Source organism: Brassica napus, unplaced genomic scaffold, assembly GCF_020379485.1.
Source record: "Brassica napus cultivar Da-Ae unplaced genomic scaffold, Da-Ae ScsIHWf_1459;HRSCAF=2050, whole genome shotgun sequence".
Lineage (NCBI taxonomy): Eukaryota > Viridiplantae > Streptophyta > Magnoliopsida > Brassicales > Brassicaceae > Brassica > Brassica napus.
The window spans coordinates 227,232-252,462 of NW_026014872.1; the positions used below are offsets into that span (position 1 = coordinate 227,232).

Sequence of the window (25,231 nt, forward strand, 5' to 3'; positions counted from 1 at the left end):
AGATAACAACAAAATCGTCAGGCATATCATATTTTAAGTAATAACTAGATTTTGACCCGCGCTTGGAAAGCGCGGAGTTGTTGGATTATATTATAATACAAAGTTTTATTATATCGAAAAACATAATTTTTAACAGCTATATAATCTACAAATTAGTTTATTTGAGATTTTATATGTACACTTTTACGTAAGTTTCTTTTCGACATGAGAATTATATCCGGATCAAAAAAACAAACCGAACCGACTCAAAATTATAGGTTTAGTTCAGGTCCGGAGAAGATAACCTATTGGGTTTTTTTTTACCCGCAGGTCTTTGTTTGAGTCCGGGTCCTACCCTAGACCCGATCATAAGTATGTGTTTATTATGTATATTTGGATATTTCAAATATGTTTCCGGTATTATAGATATTGTTTTTAAGTTTTTGGTTTACGATTAGAGTTTTGATTTCAGGTAAATTTTTCAAATTAAAAAAAAAAGGTTTATATATATGATATGAGATTTTAGTGGAAATGTTTATATATGATATGATTATTAGAATGTACACATATATGTCTTGTAATTTATCTTGCTTTAAATCATATATTATATGATAAAAGTGATAATATAAAATATTAGTTTCAATGATTTTACGATTAAAAATCAAAATGATAAATATAGTAATAGTAATGATTAAGATTTAGGAGTGAGATTTAAATAAATAAAAGAATTGACTAAATTATTGTTAGAGAAATATATGGTAATATATTGTTAGTACTTTATATTGGCACTTTATAATATATGGTAATATATAAAAGAGATGTTCAAGTTCCTGATATCACTTTATCTATTGGAGTATATACGATAGTTAATACGAAATCTTCCTTGTAAGGAATGTTTACATAATCCTATAGCTAGGTTACATGGGGATATTTCTCTGTACAAGCTGTATATATAGAGTTGATCTCTAACGTGAATAAGACACAAGAAAACCTTCTCTATTCTCTGCAACTATTTCACATGGTATCAGACACAAATATTTTTGTGATTTATATGTTGTCTTAGTCTTGATTCCTTTTTGATTTCTAAACGACTGAAAACTTGGTTCTGCGATATGGGCGATAACAACATGACTGAGAACTCAGCTGTTTGATCTGGAGTCACGGTACCAACGATGGATATTCAAAGGCGTACGATCTTGCCGTATGATCTCACCGAAGCGACAATCCAGGAAGTGTTATCTCACATCATTTTTTACAAGGATGGCTATCAACCTTGAGACTGCTTTGAGCTCAATGAAGAAATTTGGATTTGTAGACGGGAGTCTTCCCCAGCCAGCTGAAGACTCATCCGACTATGAAGATTGGAAGACCATCAATGGATCAAGATGACGATTGACCAAAGGCTGCGATTGAACATCTCACACAAACCCTTGCTACAGACTTGTTGGAACACATATGCAGACGATTTCGTGTGACGAACGGACCTCGTGTTCAGCATCTCAGGAAGTAACTTGCAAACTGCCATCAAGCTGGTCTCATGATCGAGACATGCTTTGGAAAACTTACAAAGAGTTGGCACAGTTTGTCGTGTTACCGTCCAATGCTGAGCTGTGTTTGCAATGGATGTACATGCAAGTTCAGTGTAACTCTAAGGGCACAATGGGAGGAAGACAAGGTCCATGACTTTCTGATGTATCTTGATGAGAATGTGTTCGGAACTGTTTGTTCCTCGCTACTTATGCAGGAAGCCAGGAACCAATTACGAACCTTGAACATGTGTACCTCAAAGTGATTCAAGATGAGGATACTCGGGTACAGAAGCGACCAGGCGATGAACGACATTAGGGGTGGGCACTTTACCCGATATCCGAAGCCGCACCTGAACCCGATCCAAAAAACCGGAACCAAAATCCGAACCGAAGTAGCAAAATATACTAACGGGTATTGAATTAGGAGAGATTAGATATCCGAACCCGAACGGTAATATCCGAACCCGAATGGATATTCGACGATAACCGAATATATGTATAATTAATCTTATATTTGTAGTTTACATCTTTTATTTTATATAAATATTTATATTGATACTACACATACTTTAAGTTTATATGATATACATACAATTACAGAGTAAATAATTTACTACTCACTTAAAATGCATGTCAAACTTTTTATTTCAAGAATTAACAAAAAATTACATCCAAAATTTAAAAACAATAACCAAATTAATGTCTTTTTAGTTTCAAAATGTTATGTCCAAATCTATTAACCATCCAATCTATTAAAAATAAAAAAATAGTGAAGTGAAAGTTAATCCCTCCGTTCCTAAATGTAGGATGTTTTACAGAATTTTGATTTTCCAATATAAAAGATGTTTTTATTTTTCTAGGTAACTTTTACTTTATTAAAAACTGTGTAACTAATCATATTTAATAATTTTTAAATACCATTAATTGGTTGAATATCATTAATTTATAGTTTTACAGATACTTTCAAGACTAAAAGTAATTTTTTTAATATGTGTGATTTTACCTAAACATCTTATACTTAAAAACAGATGGAGTATATTTTTAAATACAAGAATTTGAGAAATGAAAATTTTAATATTTTTTTTTTTAAATCTAAATATCCGAACCCGATCCGAAATAATCGAATCAGAACTAAAAATACCCGAACCCAAGCCGAAGTTTAGAAATACCTGAACGGGTTCTACACCTCTATACCGAAATACCCGAAAATTTAAAATACTCGATCTAAACCCGAACGGGTACCCGAACGCCCACCCCTACCGTACCGAGTCATAGAGTTGTGTTAGGTTGGACTAACCTAAAATCAGATTCAACATGTCACGAATATCAAACATATTTTATTTCATATATATAAAACACGAAGATCACAAGCCTAAAATATTATACATAAGGGTCCATGGATGCAGCCAAAAGCAAAACATATATTCATATATCTTGAAAACGAGTCTTTAGCAAAAGATTTCCAATCTACACTAGCTCCTACAGTTCCGCGGGCGCTATGGTCCTTTCTACTGGTCACCTGCAAAAGGATATGAGGAGGTTCTCACACAACAGTACCAACACGAGGTACACACCATAAAAACATATAATAATCACACAATCACAATAATCCGGGTGTTAGACTAGTCTTGCTATCCACTTAGCCCATACAACGTCTCAAGCCTCAGATCCACAAAATGACACCTAGACCGGTACGGCTTTCATAGCTCAGAAGCCGTCTCTGATGTCAAGAACCTGCATTATAAATTTGTTAACAAAAAATTAACCATGACTCACAGTGATTAACAGATGTGGCTTGACTTTCTGATTCCGGAAGTTGACCAAACCATTTTTCTCCCCTCCAAATCTTCGTCTTCGTACCGTGATGTTAATCCCAAAACCCAACGTCAATGTCTTGAATGGACTGGTCTTGACTGATCAAAACTCCGAAAGAACCTTCTTTCTCTTCTAGACAGTCTTTCGGAACTTCCTGGCAGTTTATCGGTCTACGGAAATGTCTATACTTCTAAAGAACCTCACTTCTTTCTCTCTCTCTCTCTCTCTCTCTCTCTAACCCACGTTTTGGAGTTTCCTTGGTGTGTCTCATTGAGTGAAAATGAACCAGGTAGCTGGGTATATATAGAAGTTGCCAGCCAGGAAGAATGAGCCACCCGATCGCATGTGTGTCATCATGCATGCTTGTGGTCGCATGCGTGGCGACACATGGGCGTCCACATGCCCTGATGCATGCTTCCTTTACATTCCAGGAGACACCACCACGTCCACATGATTCTCAGCATGTTTGGGGTTCATGCGTCGCGACACACGGCCACTGGATGTCAGTTCGCATGCGCTATTCGAAGATACTGTGACACCTCGTGCTTCTGCTTGTCAAGCTGCATGAAACACTCATTCCTGCAGAGACATGTCGTGCTTCGTAGACAGATAGCTTGCTAAGTGATTGACACCACTTTCTGATCCCTTGTGTTGTGACACCTCGAGCTTCTCGGTCGATTTGCGCGATTGCGACCCTTCCAGCATATTTTTGACCTGTGATCAATCCTGAATATTTTCCCGTTCCTAATTTTATGAGCTGAATATTTTTAATAAACTCCAGACTAACTTTAACTTTGAGGGTAAATATTTCCCGAGCCTTCGGCTTCTCCGAAAAATTCCATAATACCAAAATTAGGGTTTTTGTCCAACTTCGGGGTTTTCCATTGATACTATTCCGAGCTCTGTATTTATTTTATTTTTATTTTTTTTTAAAGACGGAGTATTACAACATCTGTCTGTCCTTGGTTTAAAGGATGTATTTGAAGAGTCTATGTCACCTTCGGTATCAGAGATTCAGAAGGAGCAAGACAAAGATGTATTTCAGGGAGAAGTTGGTGAAAGAGGAAGCTGAAAGGCTTGAAAGATCAGATACGACGATGAATCTGATCATTCTTAGTGTGGGAGATCATGTGTTAAGGAAGATCGAATTGTGTACTTCAGGTGCTTCTTCATGGTTTACACTGGAGATGTTTTACCTTTCCAAGACTTTACCGAATATAATTCACTTGGAGCACAAATTCTATATCTTCAAGATGGTTGATACTCAGGATATGGATGAGAATATCGATGGCTCTTGTGTCTTACCTGTCAAGCGTGAATGTAGCTATGTCAGGGGAGGTGCAAGGTGATTATGTTGTTGAATTTGCTACCTTCACATTTTGGCTCTCTCAAGGAAACGCTTAAATACGGCAAGGAAACATTATCCTTGGAAGAGGTGACGGGTTCTGCAAGGTCTAGAGATCAAGATCTTAAAACCTCTAGGGTTTCACATGAAGATGGTGAATGATATTATGCTAGAGGAAAGTCTGAGAAAAAAGATTTTGTGAGGAATGTTAGGGTCGGTTCTAAATCAAGCTCAGGGTCTAGAATTACCTGTTGGTTCTGAAAGAAGCAGACATACACCAGGAATGACTGTTATGTTACAAAGAAGAAGTATGGCGAAGAATCTAAAGCAGCGGTTGTGATAGATCCTTATTGAGAGGATGATGCACTATCGGAAACATATACACAGTGTCATGATAAGTGGGTGATTGGTTATGGATGTTCTTACTATATGACGTGTAGGAGGGATCGGTTTCACATGTTTAAAGAGCTGACTGCGAGACAAATACTTCTTGGTAATAATTGTGCGGTAGGAGTGCAATGGATTGATACAATCAACAAAGCTTATGGAGGGTTGGTCAAGACACTCACAGATGTCACTCCGTGGAGACGCTGGCGGTGGTGTACTACCGATCGATATCGACTCGTCTCATCAGTCGATGCTCAGAGCAATCGTCTCCTCGGATACTTTTTTTCTGAAACAAAGCAAACACGAAAATAAATAAAACTGACAATGAAAACTTATCAATGGGTTGCCTCCCATTAAGCGCTTTGTTATAGTCCTTTGTTTTCTGAAGATTGTTTTGTAAAACTTGTTATTTCTCGCAAAAAAATTCCGCAAGAATGTTTTTCCGATCATTTCATGTTCGGATAGAATCCCTATCATTCCTTTCCCGAAATGATATATACGAAGTTTGATCTCGTATCTTTATTTAAACATGCTCGGCTTATGCGGCATAGTTTCTTCGACATTTCTGGCTCGTATTTGCTCAAAGCATAATTTCTCTGAAGATTTTAACAGTTGATTTCATCATTGCGACTTTCAAAGTGACTCTACGGGAGTATCCAGGCTATTCAACAAGAATTGCAGCAATTCGCCAATCCTAAGTCTAAGTAATCTTTTAAGTTGTGAAAATAGTTAATGAATTTTGATAAAAGTACTCTTTAGTTTATTCAGTATTTGTTTACATGTGATACTGAAAATGATTAACTATAAAGCGTTAGTAAAACTTTCTACTGCAAAACAAACATCCAAATCATGATTAGATCGCACTAAGACGTCGTTAATCCTCACGAGTCGCGAACAAATCAACAAACGTTACTAATATCTGCATATAAAGACAATGTATGCTTTATATTGAGGTCTTGTTGTGAAAAGTTGGAGTCTTTATTACATTAAAACAAGGCTGAGGACCGAGAAAGTTTCCACCTTTCCTTATTGCTGTTCAGCGACCGTTCGAGACTCTCGTCGCTTCTTCTCTGGTAGGGTTTTTGAGAAACTCAAGGAGGAGGTAGCATTCATGTCTAAAGAGCTCGAGAAGCGCCTTCTGGAAGCTGGCAAAGCTCTTCTTCTTCTACCGTCTTCTGTTGATACGCTTCTTCACCTTCTCGACGTGAGCTCCTTTTGTTACATTCTCTCCAAAGAACCCAACTTTTATACTCTTTCCGACCAAAGAACACAACTTTAGTATTACTAGGAGGATCAAGTTAAAAAAAAAAACTGTATTTTTTTTATGTGCTTAAAATTTGAAACATGTTTTGTTGAATGCTGCTTCGATTTTGTTAGAGTTATCTTCTGAAAGCTCGTTCCTTTAATTTGTATGCAGAAACTGTTCATCTGCTTGGTAGAGGTGGAACAGTCACCTCCTAGCTCGATTCAGGAAGCACTCTCTCCGTTGAAGAAAGCATTAGTCGATGAAAGACTCTTCAAGCATTGGAATGTCCATGTGAGAGTCCATGTCGCTTCCTGCTTCATCCAGGTTACGAGAATAAATGCTCCCACTGCTCCATATGTTGACGAACAGATGAGGGTAAGTTACATTCTTGTTTTTTTTTGTAGTTGTTTTCATCTTAATTATGAAAATATAGTCAGTGACTGACAGCTTTCTTTTGTAACCATTTGGGGGCAGGAAGTATTGAAGCTAATTGTATCATCATTTGAACATCTAGATGACAAAAATAGTCTCTCCTATACCAAAAGCACTTCCATCCTTAACACTGTGGCTAAGTACGATGTCTCTTATCTGATGTTGGATCCTGTGTATGATGCACTCTGTATTGAGATGTTCCAGCATTTTCTCAAGGCCTTAAGGTAAAAAAGCTCATTAACTGTCTACACTGCTGCTTGGAATAACTGAGTGTTGCTTATATTTCATTTCCTTTCCAGGGATGATCATCCAGTGGAAGTATTTTCGGATATGGAGAACATTATGACCCATGTTTTAAAAGAAAGCGATGATTTGCCTCCAAAGTTGCTTGCACCAATTCTGCATTATGTCAACGAGACTGATGAGGTCATGCATCCATCCATCCATAGCTTCTTAGTCTTGTTTCAGCAACCAATATATGCATGCATCTTTTGTTTTTAACTCTTTCCACTTCTCTTCCCTTAGGTTCCCTCAATATCACGGAGGTTGGCAGAAAAAGTTCTGCTAAACTGTTCTACCAAGTGCCAAACATATCTTGCTGAAGCAGTGAAATCATCAGGTGTTTCTTTAGATAAGTATAGTAATGTGGTGGCTTTCATATGCGAAGGTGCATCCAGTGTAAGCTCTCTCTCTCTCTCTCTCACCTGTTTGTTTCTCTGGCAGTTGTTTTTACATGCCTTGTTAAGTATATTTTCTAATCGGCAGGATAAACCAAAGAAGCAAGATGATGATGAGCCTCAACAACTTGACAGCAATGCTATCAACAGTGGTCTGGATGAGGAAACTGGTCGTGCTGTGAACCAGAAGAAAAAGGAAAGCTCGATGGAGGCCAAACCATCTGCTGCTACTGCTAGTGCTTCTCAAGAAATAGGTACGGCCCAAGCTAAATTGACAAAGGAGTCTGGAAAGAAGATAGCTTCTGCTAGTAATGCCAAGCCTAGTGTTCCTCCTACAAAGAGAAGCACCTCTGAGATAAAAGCAACGAAGCAGTCAGAGAAACCCATTTCTTTGGGTAATAACAAAAAGGTAAAGATGTTCCCTGACCTGTATTTGAGTAATTTACATGGCTGCCTGCCCTGTCCTTGTGCTGTTTACGAGTGTACTTTAATTGTGTTTCAGACAATCGTTTCCTCTGGAAAGTCAATCTCAAAGTCAAAGACAGAAGTGAAGCAACAACCATCAGAGAAAACTCTTGCTAATACAAGCGCAAAGAGAAAACACAGTCTAGACACAGAGAAAGTATGTTTTTTTCTTAGTTTCACTCACATATAGTAACTGTTGGTCATATAAAGGAATGCGGAAAACAATAGTTAGCTATGCATGCTTGCAGCTTCCTATCACTATGCATGGCTCTGATCGAGTTCTTTCTATTTAAATCTTTGTTCTGATTTAATTCAATGGCAGGCATTTGATGACCGAAAGTATGATAAAACTTTAGTTGGATCAAGAATCAGAGTCTGGTGGCCACTTGATAAGATGTAAGCGTTATTTTCTCTCTGCTTCCTTTGTGCTGAACCTGGTTGCATATTTATATTTGTAAATGAGCTATATCACATTTTTACTGCAGGTATTATAGAGGTGAAGTTACTTCATATGATCCTTCCAGAAAGAGACATATGGTAAGGCCAAATTATATCAGGCTTCTATATAAATATATATATCTTGTTTGTTTGTGCTACACTTTTCTTTCATATGGTTCTGTTTTTTTTATTTTATTGTTGTATGCTGGTTAACAGGTTGTCTATGAGGATGGAGATCAAGAAACTTTAGACTTAAAAAATCATAACTGGTATCTTGTGGAGGCATCAAAATCGTCAAAGGTTTGTGTCTGACTTTTCTGTTTTTCTTGATGTTGGGAGTAAGATGGTTAACTGTCATTTGATCTTCCCAATCAGCACAAGGATAAACAGAAGGCCGCAGAAGTTTCCAACCGTGAGCAAACTGGTGCACCTAAGAGGAGGCTGAACCTCTCACTTCCTCCTGACGAGGATCCTGCAGAAGCTGAGACTCAGGCACGCAAGCGAGCTCGAGTCCAAAGCCACAGCCTCCATAAATCTCATGGTGAGATGGAGAAGCCCACTGCAGAAGGAGAACCCTCTTGCCACCATCGCAAATCTGGTTCTGAGCTTGGACACTCTCAAACTTGCTCTATCACACATCAGTTGGGTAAGGTCAAACAGAGCATCACAGACACGATAAACAGTGTAAGAAAGTTTGGCTCTGAGGTCGAAACAAAGGAACAGACTATTGTTGACATGTTAACCAGTGTGAGACAGTTTGGCTCTCAGCTGGAAACAAAGGAACAGAGCATTGTTGACATGTTAACCAGTGTAAAACAGTTTCGCTCTGAGCTCGAGACAAAGGAACAGAGAATTGTAGACACTTTAAACAGTGTACAACAGTTCAGATCTGAGATCAAGAAAAAGGAAGATAACCTAGTAGCTTCGCTGCATGAAGTTGACGTGTTAGGTAAGTAATCTGTCTTTTTTTTTTAATTTATTGGCTGTGTACTTTGGTTCTTGGTCTCTGATAATGTGATGTTGGAACTAACAGGGGAGAAGATATCTGGAATCAACAAAATCCTCAACTCATAATCAAGTTTAGGGTCAAGAAATGGGATCAGAGACTTTTGCAAACCCATTTTGTTCAACGATGGAGTTTAAGTAGTTGACCAAAGAAAAAAATCTTTTGTGTAGCATTCTCTCTAGAGACATTTTAATTTTGGAATTCTCGTCTAAAATATGCAAACTAAACAGTGACATTATGGTTCAGCGTATGCTCTAGTTCGGGGTTGAACTGTGTGTATATCCTTTCTTCTCAGCAGTCAGCACCGTCTTGGTTCTCTGCTATTACTTATTCTCAACTTATCCACTTTTTAAATGTTTGCAAATTTTCTTTTTTTTTTTTGTATGTCGATTTTAAACGTTTATAATTGTTAAAATTCTTCTATTGCTACATTTTAAAACTTATCGATGTGTTATTAAACAGCAGCATACTGAGGGAAAAAATCGTCGGTATGTCGTCGGAATAACGCTATTCTGAGGACATACTGACGAAAAAAGTCTTCGGAAATTCATATTTTCTCGGAAATCCCTCGGAAATTTCCGACGGAATTTCGAGGAAACTAAATTCCGAGGAAACTCCGAGGACAATAAGTTCGTCGGAACGTTCCTCGGAATATACCGAGGGACGCCTTCCTTGGAATATTTCGATGGAATTCCGATGGTCCAATCCTCGGAAGTTTCGACGAAACATTCCTCGGAATGTTCATCGGGAATTTTCGAGGAACGTGGCCCTCGGAAAATTCCGAGGAACTTCTTTCCCTCGGAAATTTCCGAGGAACTCTTCCTCGGTATATTCCGACGACTTTTTCCGAGGAAAAGTTCGTCGAAAATTTCCGAGGGTGCTTTTCCTCGGAATTTCGGAAAAAATTAATTTTTTTAAAAAAATTATTTTTTAAAAAAAAATTAAAATTTTTGAAATTTAAATTCGAAAATATAAAATTAAAATTAAAATTAAAATTGAAAATATATTAGATAATATTCAAAGTTGTACAAATAAAAATAAAACATTCCGAGTTTTTGAAAAGAAAAAAAAAACTACGGGTCTTGAATGTTCGGGAACACCTCGTTCGGGTACATCCTCTTCATCATCTCCATCATTTGCTTGTTCAGCCTCTTCTGTGTCTCATAGCCCGCCTGTTGAGCTGTCATCTGAGTCTTCAACGCAGATATGCGATCATCCTTGTCCTTCAGCTGAGCCGTAAGTACTTCTGGATCAACATAGGGCGGTGGGGGTAGGTTGTATGGTGTAAGAATGACTGGCCATAGAGAATACTGTCTTCCACTCTTGCCAAACGGGCTGAAACCATCAGTACATAATCCAAGGTAGACATTTCTTCTCTCATACGCAAAGTCGGGATACTTTGATTGGAAATGCTTCCACGCTTTTGCATCTGAAGGATGTCTGATCTCACCATCTGTTGAGTGCTCCGCATGCCATCTCATTGGTTGCGCTGTGCGTTCAGAAAGATACAACCTCTGCAACCTTTTCGTCAAAGGCAAATACCACATCCTTTTATATGGCACTGGAACTCTTCCACTCATATCTTTATAACGAGGCTTCCCACAAAATTTGCATGAAACCCGCTGTTCATCTGCCCTCCAATAAATCATGCAGTTGTCTCTGCATACATCTATTACCTGATACGATAAACCAAGACCAGCTACGAGTTTCTGAACCTCGTAGTATGAGCCAGGAGCTACATTATCTTCGGGTAGAATACCTTTTACATAATCAGCAATCACATCCACACAGTCTTCAGCCAAATTATAATCCGTTTTAATGCCATCAATCTTGTAGCAGATGATAAAGCTGAATGACCATCTCTGCAACCTTTGTACAATGGTTGCTTTCCAGCATCCAACATATCATAAAATCTCCTAGCTTCTGCATTGGGTAAATCTTCCCCTCTAAAATGATCATTTACCATCTGCTCAGTACCTACACCATAATCTACATCCGTTCTAATTGGTTTTTCTAATCTAACCGCTGGCTGAGGTTCGCTAGTACTACCATGTTCATAATCAGTTTCCCCATGATGATACCAAATTTAGTAACTTCGTGTAAACCCACTCAAATATAGATGAGTCCAAACATCCCACTCTTTAATAACCTTTTTATTTTTACAATTAGAGTAAGGACATCTTAACATACCTGTTTTTGCTTCCGGTTGTCGGTGAACTAACCCCATGAATTCGGTTATACCTCGTTGGTATTCTTCCGTAAGCAATCTCGTGTTCGGATCCAAATGAGGTCGATCGATCCAAGAACGAAAATAATTTGAAGAAGACATGTTTTTTATGAATCAAATTCGTGTGTAAAGAGAGTGAGAGGGAGGATGAAGATATGGAGTGAATGAAGAGGAAGAGGGGTGCTTATATTTATAGTTGAAATTCTGCCGACAGACCGAGGAAATTCCGACGGAATTCCGATGCCAACGGCTAGTTCGTCGGAATTTCCTCAGAATTTTTAAAATCCCCCAACAGCTCTCCAACGGCTCTCTAACGTCTATAATATTTCCTCGGAATTCATCGGTTTTTTCCGAGGAATACAATTTTCTTCGGTATTCCATAAGAATATTCCGACGAAATGATGTTTCCTCGGAATTCCGTCGGTATATTCCGAGGAAATTCCGAGGAAACCAAATTTTGTGTTTCCTCGGAATATCCTCGGAAATTCTTCGGGATATTTCGAGGATTTCATTTTCCGTCGGAATGTCCGTCAGAATACCGCTGTTTTCTTGTAGTGTTAGCTTCGAAACACCTTGGTTTTCATGTTCACGCACGGTTTGAAACGTAATTATGTCAAGTATGTACTATTCACATTACTATTTTGAAATTTAATATTCAAATTATTATGCACGAAATGATATAAAAATGAAAAATTGACGAGTTGATTCTCTGTTCATTCCGTATTCTATATGTTTAAATGTATACTACTTAAAAACTTCTCATTGGAAAAAATGAGAATGCTTACCAAAAAGAGAGAGAAGATCCTGATTCCATAGATGCACGAGTTTAACATGGTTTTGTTAGCAAAACAATTATGGCAATTAGTTCAATTTCCGGACTCTATGTCAGTTAGGATGTTGCGTGGAAGATATTGTAGACTTATGGATATTTGAGACCATTTCTCTTCAAAATTTTGTTTTTAAAAACATAAACACTTGGATAATTGAAATATATTCTTAACATTTGCCAAGTAACAGCCCAAACAGAAATTTTCTACAAAACCAAAATAGTTATTTTTTTAGAAATTACACTAATTTAAATCAATACTAATCTAATCAATTTTAAATATTGAGTACTTAGCAGTTCATTTTAACCGATATTTTTAAAGAAAAAATTGCAAAATTTTGTATCAAATATTATGTACAAGCATATTTATAAGAGGTTATAAAACCTACTTAATAGAATAGATTATATATATATATATATATATATTTATATTTATATTTATTTTTCTTTTGAAAAAAAGAATAAATTATATATTGGTTTCACTAAATCTTAATTATCAACATATTAACAGTTGTTACGAAATCGGATAAGACTGATCCAACAATAGTAACACAAATCCAAACAACAGTATATCTAATCAAATATTTTAAATTAACAATAATTTGGATTTTCAGTTTGATGAACTAAAATGAAAAGGAAACATAACCAAGTTTCAACGATGGTCAAAATCTAGGACAATATTATTCCCAAGTCTTTAAGAGTTTAATCTGCCCTCAATATTCTGAAACCCGACCTAGATCCACGGTCGAACCGGAAATCTAGTTATCCTATAAATAATTTGGTTTGAGTTTTAACAAAAACCATTATTTAAAAATTCAATAAAACTCATAAAAACAGTTAAACCCATAATCAAGCTACTAGTTGAACTAATAGTTGACCCACTAGGTAACTTTTACCTTTTTATAGATTTTTAATTACGTTCTTAGAATCTATTTGTATTCTAAATAGGAAGTTAGGTTTTTAGTTTTCTGTAATATTTTCTTCCTTTGTTGTCATCTTTGTATGTTCTTTGACACTTTTTTATGTTTTTGATTTTTTTGTCTATAGTAAATCTCAGTTAAGACACGCCCTTTATAGTTTTGATTTTTATTTGTATTTTTTAGATTTTGATAAAATTTCACCATACTATTTATAGAAAATGAAGTGAACGATGTTAGAGATAACAAAAATTTATTATTCAGACATTTTAACACTTATGAATTTGAAGTCTTGATTTTTTTTATTATATACCATAACTCCTAATTTGTTACAAAAAAAATGTTAAATAGTCTAAATATTTTTGATATTTTGTTTGTAAAATGAAAATAAAAACAAAAAATAACTAAATTTAAGTATTTTTATATATTTTAAAATAATAAAATATTTCTTATATTTTTCAATAGATAATATATTATTATATAACAAAATTAGTTTATTTGTTAATCAACGGTTCGTTCGCGGTCGACCCAATATCCGGGTCGAGTTTAAAAGCCTTAATTTCCCCATTCAAGTTTTTCATTTGCAGACACCTCCCAAGCTACATTATCTTCAAAATATTTATGGTATGAGATGAAAGTAACCTTGTTCTAAATTATCATCTAAATAGTTATGGCATGAGCTGAAAGTACCCTTGTTCTAAAGTCCAAATCGGGAAGTCGTCTTTGTTGCAAGCAATCGAAGATAAGCCAGGCTATATAACCGCACTGGACCAAAGTCTCTTTAATTTAAAAGTTCTTTTTTTTACCCCTTCAGTTAATAAACCCAATATTCAGAAAATAAAAAAGAAATGAGGTGTTCACAGCTTGCAGTACTTGTTGAACCATACAGCAATGTTGAGAAAGCTTTCATAATCCGTCTGCGGTCTGCATAATAAAACAATCACAAGATGATTTAGCTATGAACAAACGTTCTCATAGAGATGCTACAGCTATAAACAATATAAAAGAAGACAGCATTTGTTTGTTTGTGTTTGTCTACCTGTCTAGGGGATGATTGTCATTGGGAAAGACTAACACTTTAACCTCAACTCCTTTCTCCTTTAAGGCTCTCACGTACTATACAAATCAAGAATACATGAATAAACAATATTACCAATAATGTTTTGGATCTGCAAAGTTGAAAGAGTTGCAGATTGATCTTACTTGAATTCCGTTTGAAATGGGAACACGGAGATCCATAGTTCCCAAGAGAAACAAAGTGGGTGTTTTCACCTGCACAAGAAGGATCATTAAATGAATGTCTTCAAACTTATCGAAGAAGAACGGAAGTGGTGTGGTATTGACCTTTGAGATGTGTGATATGGGAGACATTTGATGAAACCGAGACATATCTTCGGGTGATGGGGCTTCTGTATAGTGAGTCTGGTCACCATAGGCTTCAAAGAAACACCAATCAGGTATATCCGTAATCCCAACCATTGACGCAAGGTTGCATACAGGATTTCTTGCAGCTGCTGCCACAAATTTATTCGGGGCCTATTGCAAAACTTTGGTATAAGAATTCTATTCCGGTGCCATAACTTACAAAGGTGAGTGAAGTGAACTACATTACCTGGCCAATCAAGTGTGTGGTGAGAAACCCACCATGAGAACCACCTAGTACGGTTATTCTAGACGGGTCTGCAAGTCCCATTTCAACAGCGTGGTCTACAGCCGAGAGCACATCATTCACGTCTTGTGATCCAACTTTTCCAGGTAGAGACTGCAAAGCATCTTCCCCAAATCCCAACGAACCCCTTTCAACCCAAATGAATCACCAAAAAAACAAGTTAGGATCTCCAGAAGGTTGTTTATTAACTAATGGAGATGGAGCTGTATATGAACCTGTAATTTACAATCAGCAGACTGTATCCAATTGAGGAGAGATATGCCAAAGTCTTGGAGAAGCTGCAAGGTGCGACCGAATGAGGGCCTCCATGGACAATAACAACTAAAGGATCACATATCCCATTCTCCTTGGACTTTGAAGACGATACATATATAGCTTCAATTGGTTTTTTGGCCCCTTGATCATATGGAAATTAATTAGTCAGAAAGTTTATCAACCAAAAACGAAAACAACAAATAAGATTGAGAGTTAAAGTACCTTTGGTAAGACATTCAGAAACATTACTGACTGGAACTTTGAGAATTTTAAACTCAAGAGATGAAAGCCCAGACGTGACCTGAAGCGGTGGAAACAAAAAAATTAGTACAGAAAAAGATTAACATCATTCGAATTTAGAGGATTTGGCTAATACGATTTAACCTTCTCAGAGCTTTTAAATATTGGGTTTGGGATATCTAACCACTGCCATGAAGGCCTCCCAGCTGGATCAACAACTTTCTTTCCATATTTAATTTCAGGAACACTCACTGGACTGCTACACACTACTCAGGAAAAAAAAAAAGAAAAGAAAAACATACAGATGTTCCAAACCTGGTGTGTGTTTTAAGTTTAAGGTGACATTGTCACAGTTAGTAACTGAGATTAAGAGTTAAAGATGTTACCGGCAACAATATCATCACCATCTAGCGCAAGAACGCTCCATGAACAATCTGAATCATTAGGGCTGGCACGTGACAGTTCACCACTGTAATTTTTCTACCATCAGTTAGCATAGCAGCAGAAGAAGATAACTTGGAAACTTATCATATCTATTCATCAGTCACCTTAGCATATTTAGGCTGAGTATTACCCTACAACTGTGCCAGTAGGAAGACAACATAAGAGTATGTCCATCTGACAGCCACGGATCACTCAGCAGGCCAGTAACATAGAGTCCAGGGAAACAACCATCATCAGCACAATTCACAACTGGAATCTGCATTACAAGATGTATTTGAATATATCAAATAACAGTTTGTGATTTTTTTAGTTTAATTGCCACTATAAAGACAGATTCATTGGTGTAGAGAGAGTAGTTATAAGTTGTTAAGAAACAAAAAGTGTCCAGCTCATAGAAAGTTTGAAGCTTCTATAGGGAGAAAAAGGTACGTATAATCTCACCAGATCAACAATATCAGTTGACTCAGAAAGTTTCCCATCACTTGGCCAGTTAATCTTATGAAGTGACTCGGTTCCCCAATGCGCCCCGGAATCAACAGCGGTCTTTGCGGATAAAAACAGAAGAAACTTGCCATCTTTGCTGTGAGAGAAGGAAAAAGATGAGAGTAAGTTCTTTAACTGGTCATAACTAAAACGAACATTGCACGTTAACACTACTACAAGTAAGCTGTGTAAGATGGCTCAGTTGTAAACAGAGTAGAAAGGAGAACAAATGCTTTTGGTAAATACATAATTCAAAAAATTTCATAAGATGTAAACCTGAACAGTGGGGAAAAACCGCTGCTTATGCTCTTGGTCAAATTATGAATAGGGAATGCTTCCTTTGCATTATCTCTGGAACACAAGTAAACGCAAACTCTGTAAGATTTTATCGGAAATTAGGAACTATCAAGTTGTCTTCTAGTGAGTTATAGTAACCACAAACTCACTTTGGTTCATCCGATCCAGCCGAAGCGTCTCTAAACTTTATTGCGTATATGGAACATGGTCTGTTGTAGCAGTACTTAATACCAAACTTTCTTTTATCTCCTAACCATCCGGCAAAAACTAAATACTTAGCTGAGCCTTTACTGCTTGGACTCCAAACAACCTGTCCAACACTTATCGATCTTGGAACTCCTTTGATATGCTCGACCTCTCCACTGCTAGAGAGACGAGAATTAGAAAATGTAAAGAGTAACTATTCTTGTTATTATTTTTATGAAACCTGTCAACATTGATAACAAACAGGGCAGGCTGCCTTTTTCCGGCATATGCTTCTCCCCATTCCTCTTCCCAATCTCCTTGACCTTTCCAGCTTCCAATATCCTTGTCCAAACCAACATTGTCTTTCGTGTAATAGCCTAGATGGTCAAATGTAGGTTTGGGAAGAGATGGTTCCTCAGCAACATAAGCAACACAAGTCTCATCTGAGTTCCAAGAGATTCCTTCAAACCTGCATCATACATACACACACACACAAGCCTCACTCAATTTTTCTACTTCCCCAAGACATTGAATTTGAAATAAGCCAAAAAAAAAGAAAAGTAGAGTACCATCCATCAACGTATACAGAGCCATGAACTTTCTGTGGAATATGAAACTCCTTCTCTAGATGAGAAGAACTCCATATCTCAAACTTTGTAGGAGATTCTTTATCATCAGGATTCCGGACTACAAGGAGCTTCAGACCCGAAGGAGAGGGGACAAAAGCAGATGCGCCGGTCATCTCCACAGGAAATGGCGCCCAGTGAAAGTTTACAGACAGGTTACTACTCTCTTTTGAGATATGTCCAGATAACATAAACTTCCTCCTCTTATTAGCCAAAAGGTTTGCTTGACTCATGGCAACCATTGCCTGAGGACCTGCAGTATAAGTGAATATTTTTTATTCCAAAGAAGAAGTTTGATATGTGAAAGGTGGTTGGTCATTCATTACCAGAACCAGAGTTAAAGATCCAAGCTTTGTCAATGCTGGGAATAGTTATAAACTCTTTGATTAACTTGGACTGTGTTGCATACTCTTCCTCACTAGTTTGGTCTAATTCCTTAACCGTGTCAGTTCCATAAGAATCCATGGTTAACTGATCTTGTAATCCAACCTTTGCAACTGAAACACATAAATTGCAAAACAGTTCCAGTAATCAATCATATTCATCATCCATAGTTTTAAAACCAACAACCAGTATACAATCAGACATCATTTGGATCAATTGTCGATTGAATCAAAGAATGAAACTTTACAATTGAAAACCATCAAACAGAAGAAGAAACCTGTCGTGATAACACAGATCGAGAGACAAACAGCGCAGAGAAAAAGGGCTTACGAAGATTGAAAGAGTGATGATGATACTTGGGAGATGAAGATGAGAGGAACGGAAGTCAAATTCCAAATGATGGAGAAAGTGAGTGAGTGGGTGGGTGAGTAAAGATTCTCGACATCTAAATAAACAAAATATAATAAATTACGTTGTGAACTTTCGACGTTGCATTATCTTAATATTTTCTTTACCTTCAAACTTTTTTTAGTGGCAATTTATAAGCCCTCAAATTGTAAACACTACAAATAAACATATCTTTGAATCCACAGAGCACTCGCGTTCGGGTAGTCGAATGGATTCGGTTCGGGTCTATTCGGATTTCGTTTTTTCGAGATTAAAGATTGCAGCTCCATTTGGGTATTTCTAAGTTTCAGTTCGGGTTCGGTTTGGATCATTACGGGTTCGGTTCGGATTCGGATAACCCATTAAAATTATTTTTAAAATTTTAAAATTCATTATATACTTTAAATTTCTTAGAACCTAAAAAAAAATAATATATTACATACGAATTTGAATAACATATATTAAAATACCTAAACTTCACATAAAAATTTGATTTGGTTTGAATATTTAGATAAATAATCAATAGATATTTCAAGTATTTTTAGTGTTTTGAGTATGTTTTAGCTATTTTAGACTTTTTTTTAATTATTTGTATATATTTTCAAGTATTTTAGACAATTTAAAAGTGTCTTATATATTTTGGGTGTTTTCAATAGCTATTAAATCTAAAATATATTTATACAGGGGGTATAGAAATCTATTTCGGATACATTCGGGTACCCAAAATACTTTGGTTTGGATCAGGCTCGGTTCTGGTTCTTTAGATACCAAAATTTTGAACCCATTCGGATATTTAATCAATTTTGGTTTGGGTTCGATACTACTTTTCGGATCGGGTTTGTTTCTTCGGATTCAGATTTTTTGCCTAGTCCTAGTGACATATATGAGAAGAAACAGATTAACAGATTGATAAATAAAAAAAAAAACCAGAGAGATTTAATGTGGTTCACCCCTAGGGTTACTACGCCAACGGGCAAAGAAAATACTTTATTGATGGATGCGAGTTTTTCAGAGTACACTTCGTGCTACAGAATAGGGTAAACCCTTCCTGACTCAACTCTTCCTGAGTCAGGAAGGTGTCGTTATCGGAGGTCGGCTTTTAGGGTTGGATTTTGGATGGAGCTATTTTCCCCTTGTCGCTCCGTGTACCTCCGTAGATGTCTAATCTGTGCCGTCGTCGCTCTCCTCCGAGCTTCAGTGTTCTTTTGCAGGTGTTAGTGGATGAGCTCCGGTTGGATTCGACATCTGAACCCGTCTTTTCTTCATTCCGGAAGAACTGAAACTCATGCTCTTGGAGATGTTGTTTCGTTCTGTTCCGGCGGCTCGGTTTTTGGAGTCAAGACTAGGAACTCGTGATGGAAGGTCTTGTGTGGCAGTTTACGCACCAGTTTGGTGGGGAACCCGTTTCTGCGTTTGAAAAGAAATCTGCAACTAAGGTATCTTCTCATTATGTGGTTCTTTTGGCTTGGAATCCATATAATAAGGCTGGAGTACGACTGATATCTGGACGGGACTTGAGGGTGAAGTATGCGCCTTGGCGTTGAGTTGGTATGATCCAAGTTCTGAATGTCAATTAAGTGGTGATCTCCAGCAAGGTCTTAGTTTGGAATTCATCTGTTAAGTCTAGTTTTCAGTTTTAGTCAATGCTCGTGTAATTAGTGGTTTAAGGGACAGTTCATTTTCACCATTTTGGTAAAGTGAATTTGTTTCCATGGTGGTCAAAGTGATAGGTAGTTAGATGAGGCAATGTAGGATCCAAATAAGTGATCTTAGATGATGCTACATCTACTTCCATATATCACATTGTGGTTAAAGCCTCTTGAGGCATTGTGGTCAAAATTGTTTGTATCAAAACATTTGGCTAATGATAAGTTGATGTTGAGTTAAAAAAAAAAAAAAAAAGAATAGGGTAAACCCTAAAGATATATATATATAAGAAAGAGTTTAATGAAACTTTTCATATTTCTCGGATTTGGCACATGATCGAACGATCCGCGCCGAAAGGATCGATTTATCTCCGCCAGGGATCGACAGATCCACACTTCTGGGATCGACAGATCCCTTACACAGATAGGTAGATTCATGACTACTAGATCGACCGATCTACGTCAGCTCGCAGATTCAAAGCATATTTCAACAAATCTCCACTTTGACTTTGATTCTGTTTCGTTTCATAAATAAATAAAGTAAATATTCAATGATTAATTTGATAGACTATCGCCAAGCTATGAAATTAATCAACTTTGTTTTATTTTTGACAAAAAAAGTTATCATAGCATATATAAATATAAAATATAAAAAGTTAGAAAGTGCATATTTTATGGTTTTATGCAAGATCATTTTATGGATATGCTCTATTTTAATAAGAAGTTTAATTTCTTTGCAATGGCCTATGGAGGCTAAAACATAAATATATCCAACTTCACTAATTTATATTTTTATTACTAACTATTTAATTTTATTTTTATTCCTAACTATAGATTTTTATGGATAATTCTCCTAAATAAACAATTTTCAATTTTTATCATAAAAATAGACCCTAAAGAGGAAAATGATCAAAATGTTTTATTTAATAGGTAAAAAGACCTTAATACCTTAGATATATAAAAACAAATAAATAATAAAAAAAATTATAGTTTCAGATAATATGTTTTCAAATTTAAACTTTTTTATATTTTTTTTTCATTTTGATTTCATTTTTTATTTTTGTAATTCAAAATACTTTTTGAAACTATTTTTCAAATTTTTATTTTCGAATTTTTAATATTTATTTTTTATTTTATAAAATTTTAAAATTTAATCCCAAATTTCCACTCTTTTATTCTAAACTAAGGTTTAGATTAGTTAACCGTAGGGATATAAATGTATATTTACATTTTTAATGAATATTTTGGTCATTTTAATCTTTAATTAGAGTATATATTTGTGACAATGCTTTTTTAGTGATATCCTAAGATATTTATGTATATATATTCCTATATTAACCTGACAGTGTTTTGGTGTTCTCTGTGGTTTTGCTATTATTGTACTACTTTAACACAAAACCTTATGCTTGTGATCCATCGACATTACTTAAGTATCCTCCTAACAATGAAATGGATGCTAAGTAAACTTCAACGAGGGTTTCAATCGATTTTCATAAGATCTGTATAAATTTGTGTCTCTGTAATTATGTGTTGAGACTTGAGAGATTGTAATATTTGTTTTGCACGAGAAAATAAGGTATAAATAAAAAGCTATAACTTGGTTTTCAAGGAAACAGGAAAACCATGTAGAACAATCAAAGAGCTTACAAATCTAAACAAGTTACCAAATCCAACAGCAACAGGTATGTAATACAACAAGCTACCTTCAACGATATTTATTGTATCAAAGCTACAAATAGACCACTGATGCTTCAAAACCCCGGTTCATCATTCGTAATTTGGTTTATTGTTTTCGAAGGAAGCCGAGACAGAAATCATTCTCCATACGCTATCGGAGACATCTCAAGCGACTACTTGAAGCGAGTTTCCGTACACCGGTTTATCTCAAACCACAAGTCCACAACTCTGGCAAGCGGATTCACATTGGCTGGGACAAAGAAGAGAAAAGACAACAACACAGCTTCAACGCTCACATATGATCAACCTGCAGGATCTGTGAGCATATCATTTGCTAAGCCCACTTTTGGGCTGACAATAAATGAAGACAAACCGAGCTTTCTTAAACCGCAAGTTTCTCTAGACTCCTCTGAGAAGATACGGTGGTACGATCTAAATCAGGATCTTTCATGATATGACCTCTTTTAAGATTTGAAGAAAGCTTGAACGGAGGACTGAGAGTGGTGCCAGACTCAGTGTTCGAAGACCCCCAAGATGTGTGTTTAACTTCTAATGTGAAGTTTAATTTGTTTATATTATTATCACAAATTGAACGTTGGCAACATGGTCGGGAGTTAAAAAGGTAGCCAATTCAAAATAAGTTTATTTGGTTCTGTGTAATCCATATACCAGTTGCACATACATACACATTTGTTTACTACAAACACAAATACCGAATTAAACATCTACTTCAGTGGTCACTATACTTGACTACGAAACAATGGTTCAATGGTCTAAGAATGAAGTTGCAACATTGTTATAAAATCGCTTTTGAGGTTCACACATTTCCTTGCGATTTTTGCGGTTACCGTACCGTCCTCCAATCGATTAGATCATCGATGCTTTCGGTGTGTCTATTTTCTTTCATTGCGGGAATGAAACAAGTAGCCAATGTCCTAATTTCTTGAGACCGCATAAAACAGATAGAATTTGCTCCAGTGCTGAGCTCCACCAACAAAACTCCCAAAGCGATATATCACAATCGTCAAATACCTTGGCTTGATATTTCTCATCCAGCTCTATGTTTGTATACATGTTTCAGAATTCAGATAATGATGCAGCTGAGTGCAAAATATGAAAAACTCTACCGACATCAGTAGCAGTACATTATATACTATATAGAAATTGAAGATACAAGTCATAAATAATATCCATGTAGGATTTAACACTATAAAACAAAATATGACAAATCAACATTATAATTTAATATCTTAAAAATTTCAAAAGAATTCAAAAAAAAATTATTAAAAAAATAAAATATAGCTCAAAATAAAATAAGATAATCAAACAAAACAAAAATATTAAAAATTAACTTTATAAACAAAATATTTATAAAATTAACATAAACCCTTTACTAACAAAATAATAAATTCTAAAAATGCAATATTTTCTAAAAATACAATTTCCAAGGACTTTAAACTATATTAGTTACAAAATTTTCTTAAGATATGACTAGGAACTTTTTCACATAGAATTTAAAATTATCAATAAAAAATATATAAAATCAGTATCTTATTAAATATTTTGAAATATTAAAATTTCAAAAAAAAATGAAAATTACTATAAAAAAATATTGTAAACACGTATCAATATAAAATAAGGTACAATAAAAAAAATTAAAAATCCTTGAAAACTAATTCACTTAATATATACTTCAAATTTGAAAATTCATGATATAATATAATTACCAGAAAATATGTCTTAAAATGCAAAATTTTAAATAATGCAAGATTTCAAGAATATAGACTACATAAATTTAAAACATATATGATTTCCAAACTTGATGTTATATTCCATTAAAAGTATTCGTATATAATTTAAATCCAACAATGTTCTATTAAATAGTTAAACTAATAAATGTTTTTGAAAAAATATACCAATTTAGCTAATGGAGGATATTAGGCTTGGGAATTTTATCCGAGATCCGGATTCGATCCGGATCCGATCCAAAAACTCGGATATCTGGAGGTGTCGAATCCGGATCTGGATAGTAAAATGTTGGATCCGTCAAAGCCGGATCCGGATCCGGATATATTGATTTTTTTAGTCTGGATATCCGGATCCGTAAGTTTTATTAATAACTATTTCAAAAATAGTAGTATCAATATATAAAAACAAACTTTACTTAATATATTTTCATTTTTATAATAGTATATGTAAATTTTATGTAAATTTTGTAATATTATACATAGAAATAATCAAAAACATTATATATTTTTTTATTTTTAAATTATGTTTAATATTTTATATATATTAATATTATTTATTTATTTATTTTAAGGATCCAAATCATGATCCAAATATCCGCCGGATATTACAATTTTTAGAAGGATATCCGACACCAGAATATCCGAGAACCCCGGATCTGGATAAAGATCCGATATAGAAAAAATCATTTTGTTTAGATCCGATTTTTAAAATACTTTTTTCCAAAAAGTTGCTTGAAAGACACAATACATATTATGATCTTTCAAATTTTTTTAATTGCACATACTTAGAAAAATATTTTTATAAATTTACCAAAACAAATTTTCTTAAATGTATGAAAATTACGTAAAACATAGATTCAAAAGATATAATCCATGCATAGCGCCTAGAAAATATCTAGTTGATTATATAATTGCTAAATGATTCATTGGTTTTTCTCTTGCAATCCCCTATATATTATTTGAGAAGCATTGCAACATTTTTTTGTAGCCACAAATCATCACTAGAACGATTCTTAGAAACCTTAGAGAAATAGGTTGGTCCATTTAAATATATAATAAAAAAATTTATTAAACCACAATAAATACATTATTAATGTGATTCATTATTTCCTTAAATAAGATTATGGAATTGCCTAATATGGCTAAAGTATATATGACAATTAATGAATTTTAATAATAAAGATTTGATAAAAATAAGTGTGTATTATAATTATATTTTTAAATTTTTAGCTATTAAAATAAATTAAACAATAATAGTAATCATATAATAAAAATTAAAAAAAATTAATTATATATTATATTTTGAATTTTTAAAACGAGTATAAATTACTAAAACTATCAAAAGTTTTACATTCAAATTTTATGATCTATGATTTTAAACTTTTGTTATCACATGATACGGTATTACAGGAATGCTTCATCCTTGGAACCGATTCGTTTCTTCTTCTCCGTCATATGGCTGGAGGAGTATTATTTCTGCTAGATCTCTGGTTTGTAAAGGACTAATTAAAAGGGTGGGAACAGGTTCGTCTATCTCTGTATGGAATGATCCTTGGATCCCAGCCACTCGCTCGAGTCCAGCAAACAAAAATTTTCCCAACTTTTATCCAGACCTCACAGTGGATTCCCTCATTAATTCGGAATCTCGCTCATGGAATTTACAGGCAATCACGACTCTAGTGGATCCTACGGATGCAAAAATTATTGAAAGTATTCCTTTAAGTAGGAACCAGTTTGAGGATAGGAATGGATGGCATTTTACTACTAATGGAAAATATTCAGTCCGATCAGGTTATCAAGTGGAACGAGTCTATCCTGATAAGGAAAAACTACCAGATTTTTATGGCCCTACAGTGGATATACTTAAAGCTTTCTGTTGGAAAGTTCGGTGCCCCCCAAA

The 25,231-nt window shown here is 35.2% G+C and overlaps 2 protein-coding genes across 4 annotated transcripts; one reads left to right on the forward strand and one right to left on the reverse strand.

Moving 5' to 3' along the window:
- Window positions 1-4,357: 4,357 nt before the first annotated feature.
- LOC106400228 (sister chromatid cohesion protein PDS5 homolog C) lies at window positions 4,358-9,683 on the forward strand. Its single transcript, XM_013840609.3, has 14 exons — window positions 4,358-4,668; window positions 5,109-5,269; window positions 6,009-6,259; window positions 6,473-6,676; window positions 6,776-6,957; window positions 7,033-7,159; window positions 7,259-7,411; window positions 7,499-7,819; window positions 7,913-8,032; window positions 8,198-8,271; window positions 8,361-8,412; window positions 8,530-8,613; window positions 8,689-9,262; window positions 9,347-9,683. Exons 1-14 carry the CDS (start codon window positions 4,358-4,360, stop codon window positions 9,385-9,387), a joined length of 2,655 nt encoding a protein of 884 aa, XP_013696063.2. The 3' UTR covers window positions 9,388-9,683.
- Window positions 9,684-14,030: 4,347 nt separating this feature from the next.
- Window positions 14,031-18,421, reverse strand: LOC106401462 (acylamino-acid-releasing enzyme). 3 transcript variants are annotated; one of them, XM_013841985.3, is made up of 17 exons: window positions 18,204-18,421; window positions 17,816-17,986; window positions 17,433-17,742; window positions 17,105-17,332; window positions 16,827-17,039; window positions 16,657-16,731; window positions 16,339-16,477; window positions 16,002-16,153; window positions 15,840-15,922; window positions 15,598-15,719; window positions 15,436-15,514; window positions 15,174-15,354; window positions 14,902-15,085; window positions 14,634-14,825; window positions 14,493-14,561; window positions 14,329-14,405; window positions 14,031-14,213 (listed from the first exon to the last, which is right to left on the reverse strand). In XM_013841985.3, the coding sequence occupies exons 2-17, from the start codon at window positions 17,952-17,954 to the stop codon at window positions 14,147-14,149; spliced, it is 2,310 nt and encodes a 769-aa protein (XP_013697439.2). In that variant the 5' UTR covers window positions 17,955-17,986; window positions 18,204-18,421; the 3' UTR covers window positions 14,031-14,146. The 3 variants fall into 3 exon arrangements, with proteins under 3 accessions (XP_013697439.2, XP_013697437.2, XP_013697438.2); XM_013841983.3 differs by having other exon boundaries at window positions 16,827-17,042; XM_013841984.3 differs by having other exon boundaries at window positions 16,827-17,042; window positions 18,151-18,374.
- Window positions 18,422-25,231: the final 6,810 nt, after the last annotated feature.